We start from the raw sequence: 8,358 nt of genomic DNA on the forward strand, positions 1-8,358 counted from the left end.
GAAGGTGCCCAGAGGCCGGACTGGGCCGGGAGGGGCGGCGGCATCCCGCCTGCGCGTGTCTCTCGCGTGCTCCTGGGACTGACAAGACAACCCTTCATTCCAGCAAACACAAAGCCTCTGCACTCTGGGTCCTCCAGGACCTAGCGGTGGGTATGGAACCGTGATGCGCAGTGCCTTCGAGTCGAGTCGGTGTCCTGTGGGAACCGGGGTCTGTGGTTGGGAGCTTCTGTTAAGCCCAGAGAGCAGGCTTCAGCAGAACCTCAGAGAGAGTACTAGGGACACTCACCCGGACACTCACAATCCTGGTATCTCCAGAAACTCTCCCTGCGCAGTGGAGGCCTGAGACCCCCTGAGCTCCTTCTGAGTGGTCAAAGCTCAGCTCTAACGCCACTCTGAATCCCCAAAGACTGTACTCAGTACCCAGATACCCACGTTCTCAGAGGTCTCAGCTTCCTTTCAGAGCAGTGTTGGCGGCTACAGTGTATCTGCATGCTCGCCTGGACCGCAGCTGCAGCCAGGGGGATAGATGCTGGGAATGAACACAGCCAGATTCCAACTCGGCAGCATTAGGTGCTGGTACCCATCTCCCATTCAGCAAGGACAAAATTCGAGAGGTCTGGGGGTTGGGGGATCCCCCAAGCCATCCACGAAGGGAGACAAGTCCTCGCCTTGGTGTCCACTTGGGACACTTGGATGCCCAGGCTCCCACCAACTCCCGTTAAGGCATCCCTAACGAAGGCAAAGTCAAGGTTTCTCCATCACTGCTCCCACACCCACTATCCTGAATCGCACTGTGGAGATGCAGGCCACGGGCGGGCGAGCTGGGCTCTTCTCAGGAGAAGACGCTTGAGTAAGTGTTCCCGTCCCTGCGGGCAGACAAGTTCTGAGAAAATCTCGCAGAGCTGAGCAGAACCGCACCTGCTGAAAGGTGGCTGGTGCGAGCCGAGTGCGCAGCCTAAGTGTTCCAGGACGTTCCGAGTTTCCATTTATTTTAACTGTACCGAAGTGAAAAATATCCATTGGATATCTGCATGGATTTCTCTGACTAAATCAAGAGCCCTGTTTAAATTACTTGGAACAAGGTTCTTTTAATTTTTATTTTATTTTTGTTTTTGTTCCCAATTGACGGTCATATGCACCCCCCCCCACCCATCCAACACACATACACACCTTCTTTACAATTATTAGTGGGTTTTCTTTTTTTTGTTTGTTTGTAAGAACTCACTAGGCAACGAACTCTTCCGGTAGCCTTTTGAATAAAAAGTGTTACACACACAAGACTAAATACCCTGATGGGGGCAGCCCATCCAGCCCCCCCCCCCATTATTCCACAACCCAGATGGAGTCGTGATTAGAAAATAAAATTGGCCAAAGCTGTCTCGGAATCTCCCTCTCTCTCCCTCTCTCTTCTAATTTCATCAGCAGTATTAATCAGCGCTCAAAGGAGCAAAGAAATAACAGTTATTTTCAGATTGAAACATTCATAGATTGCAATTCATTTTAGGATTTCTAACTTTTTAAAGACTAGCATCCACCACAACATTTGATATTTTTTTCTCTTCAGTTGGTGGTTTTTTAAAAAAAACCATAAGACACAACATCATAAGATTTTTCTTTGTGTTAACTCACCTTAACTGTCCCCATTACAATTTATTACCCAAGTGGATTCTGTTTTAAAAAAATAAAATTCCAACTCTATTTAATTTCCAAGCCAGGGTATTTTCAGAGGGAAACCCCAAAACAATTAAATGCCTTCAGTGGAATTTAATCATAAGTCAAACTCAGCAAAAATCTAGGCTCACTGCAAGGAAAAAAAAATGTTTCTCTCACTTTGAGTAAAGTGACATTTTCACCACAGCTATGACATTTGATGAGTCTTGGCTATTTGTTCCCTGGTGACGGATTTCATAGGGATCTACTCCTTTCCCCGAGAAAAGCAATCTTTTGTGTCTCCTCAGCCCTGGGCAGGGAAGAAATCCCTAGAAAAGTTGCCAGGTCTGGGTCCAAATCCGACGTTGGTTGAATGTGGTATGTACCAGGGGTGTCCTTCGTTGTTGTCTCTTCCCCGTGGCACCGGGGAAGCGGCTGGTCCTCTCAGCCTGCAGGCTCCCTCTGAGGACAGATTGGCCACCCCCACCTCCCCCCACCCCCGGCAGCACGCGTCTCTTTTGCGTCCAGATTGGCCGCGACCCGCGCTCAATAGCGGGAGGTTAATTTCCTTCACAAAGGTGAAGGGGGCACGGCTCTGTCCCCCACCCCCCCCCCCGCGCCCAGACAGGCGGTTGCTTTATTCCGCAGCGCCTTGATTGGAGCCCTTGATTTAGCATCTGATGTCAACCCGCAGACAAAATGCCCGCTCAGAATGAAAATGCATGAGGCTGCGCAGAGGGTGGAAACCAACTTCACCGTGCGTGGCCCACTTGGGTCAACTCTACAGGCATTGCCTACTCCCTGGACAACCAGAAGGCTCCCGAAGCCTGGGCCTGACCCTGGCAAGGATGCCAATCCCCCGGCTTAAGGATATTAGGGAAAGGAAAGGAACTTCAGACATTCAAGTTCCTTTTGGAAGCCAGCCAGCAGGCCAGGGCTGCAGCCCCGGATCCGGGGATGAGCGAAAACGTGTTATGCCAACAGTTTCTCCAACTCGAGGGAAGCATTGCAGGGCCCGCCGGCAGGCTAAGCCTGTGAGTCCAGACGCGATGCTCCACCAAAGTCCGCAGGCTCAATGTGTTTACTCTCTGAAACCTGGGGTCCCGCAGCCCGGCCGGCCACTGGCTGCCCTGACTTCAGTAGCGCGTTCCCCTTGTGGATGATTTTCCATACAGCGCGCGGGGCTCCCGCGCCCTTCTCCCGCCGCAGCCGTGGCCCTCCGGTCGCCCCTGCCCCCACCCCATCAGCGCGCCCAATTTCCCCCTGGGCTCTGGCTCGCGGGTTGAACCCTCCTGACATATTTGGAGCCATTCTTCTCCTTTGTTGCTATTTAGCTCGCGACCCGCGGGTAATCCCCGCGCGGGAGGGGGGCGCACATTGTCGTGCTGATGGACGGGCCCATTTGGCGGCTCCGCGCCCCCCGGAGGAGACACACAAAGCCCAGGCACGTGCGCCTCCCCATAGAGGAGCAGCAGACCGTGAAGGGAGGCGGGGCCGGGCGTGTGCCTGGCCCAGGCGGGGTGGCGGCGCCGGGCGCGGCGGGGCGGGGCGGCCGAGGGGCGCGCGCTGGGGCCCCGCGACCTCAGGTACATCTGCCGCACCTACCGGGCGACCCTCGAGTCCCGGCCCCTTTTTTTGCCGCTCCGTCGCCCTCCCGCCCTCGTCGGCGCAGGAGCTGCGGACGCGCTGATTGGCTCCGGGGGAAGCGGGAGGCGAGAACAATGGCCCCCTCCCCCTGTTAAAAGGGAGCGGCGCCCGGGCCCGGGGACAGGGACGCGCGTGCGGAGCGTAGAGCCGGGCCAGCAGCCGCGGGCACCGCGCGAGTCCCAAAGCCGCCGCGTGCAGGCGATGGGCTGGGGGCACTAGGGCCGCCAGGGCCAAGCACGGAGGTAGGACCCAGCCAGTGCGTCGCCCTTTGAACCGCGCCAACATGCCCCGCGGGTTCCTGGTGAAACGCAGCAAGAAGTCCACGCCCGTGTCCTACCGGGTCCGCGGCGGCGAGGACAGTGACCGCGCGCTGCTGCTGTCAGCCGGCTGCGGAGGCGCCCGCGCCGAGCCCCCGGTGCCCAGCCCCGGGCCGCTGCCGCCACCTCCACCGCCGGCTCTCGCGGAGCGCGCCCATGCCGCGCTCGTGGCCGCTCTCGCCTGCGCGCCGGGCCCGCCGCCACCCCCGCCGGGCCCGCGGGCCGCGCACTTCGGCAACCCCGAGGCTGCGCATCCCGCGCCTCTCTACAGCCCCACGCGGCCGGTGAGCCGCGAACACGAGAAGCACAAGTACTTCGAGCGCAGCTTCAACCTGGGCTCGCCGGTGTCCGCCGAGTCCTTCCCCACGCCCGCCGCGCTGCTCGCAGGGGGAGGCGGCGGCGCCAACAGCGCTGGCGGAGGCGGAGGCGGCACCTGCGGCGGAGACGCGCTGCTCTTCGCACCCGCCGAGCTCAAGATGGGCACTGCGTTCTCTGCCGGCGCCGAGGCGGCTCGGGGTCCTGGGCCGGGTGCTCCACTGTCCCCCGCCGCGGCCCTGCGGCCCCCGGGCAAGCGACCCGTGCCCCCCGCAGCTGTCGCCGCAGAGCCGCCCGCCAAGGCAGTCAAGGCCCCGAGCGCCAAAAAGCCGAAGGCCATCCGTAAGTTGCACTTCGAGGACGAGGTGACCACGTCGCCCGTGCTGGGGCTCAAGATCAAGGAGGGCCCGGTGGAGGCGCCGCGGGGCCGCGCGGGGGGCGCGACCCGGCCCCTGGGCGAGTTCATCTGCCAGCTGTGCAAGGAGGAGTACGCCGACCCGTTCGCGCTGGCGCAGCACAAGTGCTCGCGCATCGTGCGCGTGGAGTACCGCTGCCCCGAGTGCGCCAAGGTCTTCAGCTGCCCCGCCAACCTGGCCTCGCACCGCCGCTGGCACAAACCGCGGCCGGCGCCCGCGGCGACCCGCGCTCCGGAGCCAGAAGCCGCCACCCGGGCGGAGGCGCGCGAGGCGGCCGGCGGCGGCGGCAGCGATCGGGACACACCGAGTCCTGGCGGCGTTTCCGAGTCAGGCTCCGAGGACGGGCTCTACGAGTGCCACCACTGCGCCAAGAAGTTCCGCCGTCAGGCCTATCTGCGCAAGCACCTGCTGGCACATCACCAGGCGCTGCAGGCCAAAGGCGCACTGCCGCCCGCGCCGCCGCCACCGCCCCCCGCCGAGGACATCCTGGCTTTCTACGCGGGGCCCGACGAAAAGGCGCCCCAGGAGGCCTCGGGCGACAGCGAGGCGGCCGGCGTTCTGAGCCTGAGTGCGGCCGCCGAGTGCCACCTGTGCCCAGTGTGCGGGGAGACCTTCCCCAGCAAGGGAGCCCAGGAGCGCCACCTGCGCCTGCTGCACGCTGCCCAGGTGTTCCCCTGCAAGTACTGCCCGGCCACCTTCTACAGCTCCCCGGGCCTGACGCGGCACATCAACAAGTGCCACCCGTCTGAGAATAGACAGGTGATCCTCCTTCAGGTGCCGGTGCGTCCAGCCTGCTAGAGTGCGCCCTCGGTCCGGGCCCCCAGAACTGTGCCTTCACTTGGAGACCCACAAAGAGAACGCGCCCCCGTGCCTGATCTGGTGGGGGGGACCCTAACCCCACTCCGGGGTGAAAGTGTCTTCGCTTCTCTTGGTGTGGCGTGACGGTAACCCTGGTCTTCTCGCTGTGACTCCTTTGGACCCCACCCCCATTGCGTTGTGTCCCCTACCCCCGTGGCGCAACAGGAGTCCGTCTCTTTCTGTACAGGGGAGGGAAAAATGCTGTATACGTTTGTCTTGTGGTTGGACTCCTCCCTTTGAGGGGCTAAGCTGTTTTTCTTGCTAGTATTCGCTGTGTGTTCCTGGTCTAGAAGATACGGTTTGCTCTGCCTACAAATCTCTGCTCTCAGTGTCTGTAGCGTACGGGTTGTTTTGGGTGAATCTTGAGAAATAAATGCCTTTATATTTCACAGGCTGTAAATTGAACTTCCCACACGATTAGCTTTATTATGGCTTGTGAACTGCTGGAGTCTGGCTTTACCTTTTTGTATGTGAACAAATCAAATTGCTTAAAAAAAAAAAAAGAGTTTTCTTTAGTATAGCCACAAATGCCTTGACCTGTTGTCTGTTGGGGATGGTTTCTTTTTTGGGGGTGGGGTGGGGTGGGAGGAGTTTTAATGAGATGCTGTAGTAAACTGCCTCAGTATCTCACAGGAGACTTTGATTTGATCATCTTTGTTGAGTTCCTTTTACATGTATATGTTGATTTATGCGTGATTATTATTTATTCTTTATTTATTTATATTAATTATGAAGATTATGATATTATTTGATTGCAGATTCTTCTCTCTCTCTCTCTCTCTCTCTCTCTCTCTTTTTTTTTTTTTGGTGTGAGCTTCCCCCCCAACCCCCACCACGTTTGACATTTCACTGTGCATTTTAGGAAAGAACCTTTTTTCTAGAGGGGTCTGCTGAAAGTTTTAACTTTTCTATCTATCGAGGGAATTACAGACAACGTACCATTTATTCTGCTTGAGGGGCCCCAAGGCCCTTGTACAACCGACAGCTCTTACTTTTAAATGCAATCTCTTTTCTACATACATTATTTTCTTAATTGTTAGCTATTTATAGAAAGCTTCGATAGAACTGTTTCAACTGTATAAATATTTACTATTCAAATAAAATATTTTCAAAGTCAAAATAGTGTGGTCTTATTTCATCATCAAGTAGTTTCCTCCGAGGAGGATCTAAAATAGATTATAAACAATGTTTTTTAATGGTTTCTTAAAAACACCCTTATTCCTATGGTTAGGAAAATTCCACCCCCTTCCCCTCACAAGAGTCAGGGACTTTTCACAGCTGAAGCAGTATGTCTTAGATCCTTTCTGACCGAAATGTACTAGATGGTGCATTATAGCAGACTTTCAGATGCGCCTAAGCAATCATGAGACACTGCCCTCTGCACAGCAGATCCAGGAACATGGCTTTTATTTAGCATATTCCTCCCTTGTCTGTACTTTGGTTATAGCCATTCCTCAAATAAAATGGGGCAGATTTTTAATTATTCTAAAGGGCCAAGTAGGAGAAAGCAGAAAATGTATATATGGATGAAACACAAGTTCAGCAACTGGGTTTGGAGAGAGGGCTCTAAAATAAGTTTCCAGTCAGGTGAGCCAACCATGGGGCACACAGGAGCAGGGGCGAGGGAGTGAACGCCATCTGTTTGGGGTATTAAATTTAATAACAGGCAATTACAATGTTTTCCGTTATTTGTCACTCAGCTTTGAAGAAGGGCTCTGTTGATCACCCACAGTATTCTGGAAAGTGCGATTAAGGAGCAGAGCCCTGGATTTTGTGTCACTCTCCTAGTTTTTTTCCTAAGGCTCATTAATGTTCCACGGAGGATCTCCCTAGAAGAGCTGTGTTGGGGCCAGCAGGGAACAAGGAATTCGGAAGGAAATATGGAGTCTTAAAACTTTCCCTCTGAATCCTCCCCCATCCAGGTTACAGGGCAGTGTATGGATGCTCAGGGTAATAGAACAATTTTCTTTCCCCTAAACATGAAGTCTAGCCCGGCATGACAAGACTGTTTCCAGGAACAGCAGCTGCCATCTGCATTGGCCTCACCATTTTTGCCTTGACCACAGGGTGTGAACTCACCACTATTCATCTTGATAATGCAAATGTGACTTTACCCGTTCACGTTCACGAGTGGTCCCCTGTTTACTGGGGAGATTATTCTAGTCAAACAGATGACTTCTCCAGAATAAAAGCCAACATTCTGTTTAAGGTGTGTGAGCTTCTAAGTGAGGCTGCATAGTCAACAGAGATGTCTGAAGTTGCCCCCGAGGTGCAGATGAAGAACATTGATGGACTAATTTCAAAAGAATTCAAGTTAGCATAACATTCTGTCACTAGGAAGTCACCCTTTCTCTCTCCGAGCTTCCTCAGACAGAGGAGAGTGTGCGTTCTGACGCAAATCCTGCTGCGGGCAGGCTGTGTCCGGAGCCGATATTGGGAGGTCATTAGTGGGAGCCAGTTCACTCCCCCCCCCCCCCACCGCTTATGCCACAATGGAGGGTTGGTGGTGGGAGAACAAGGGGTTAGGCTAGCGACCTGGATAAGGAGAGAGGAGCCAAAAGAGGAAAGCATAAGATTGCTAGCTCAGTCTTTTATTTCTGTTTAGACCACGAGAACAAAAAAAAAAAAAAAAGAGAGAGAGAAGGGTGTTCTGAACTGCTTTGGACCCAGAGTGAGCCGCTGTTGCTGGAACAGAGGAGAGGCACCGGGTTGCTCTCCTCCCTCACAGTCCTGGTTGTCCTGAGGCCCAGAGCAGCTTGCCTGCCATTCACAGGCTGGACCAGGGGGAGCTCTAAAGGGAGCCTGAGCAGGACCACTGCTGGGAAAGTCTGCTGTGGGGAGCTTACCCTAAGGCTACAAGTCCTTCCTTCCTCCTTGGTAGCACCATGGACAGAGGAAACCACATCTCTCAGCTGCCCAGAATGCAGGGTGGTTTCAGTCTAAAAGGAGGCAGGCTGGACTCCCGCCCTGCCGATAAATAGAGATACACGGGCGTGTTAGGTGCCTGGGTACGCGCAGTTGGACAGGGCGATGCTACTGTTAAATGTTGTCTGGCGTGTTTTGGGGTAAGGCACAGCTGGTGAGGGTGAAACACCTCTCTCACCTGCCTGTTTGCTCTGCAGGTGGTACTGAGTACCCTGGTCAAGACAAAGCAG

At 55.3% G+C, this 8,358-nt stretch overlaps 1 protein-coding gene across 1 annotated transcript; it reads left to right on the forward strand.

The window, feature by feature from the left end:
- Window positions 1–3,580: 3,580 nt before the first annotated feature.
- On the forward strand, window positions 3,581–5,143 carry INSM1 (INSM transcriptional repressor 1; the record flags this gene model as incomplete). The annotated part of the gene is made up of 1 exon (XM_080931230.1): window positions 3,581–5,143. One exon carries the CDS (start codon window positions 3,581–3,583, stop codon window positions 5,141–5,143), a length of 1,563 nt encoding a protein of 520 aa, XP_080787356.1.
- Window positions 5,144–8,358: the final 3,215 nt, after the last annotated feature.

The sequence above is a fragment of the Micromys minutus genome (assembly GCF_963924665.1).
Source record: "Micromys minutus genome assembly, chromosome: 17".
In the NCBI taxonomy this organism is placed as follows: Eukaryota; Metazoa; Chordata; class Mammalia; order Rodentia; family Muridae; genus Micromys; species Micromys minutus.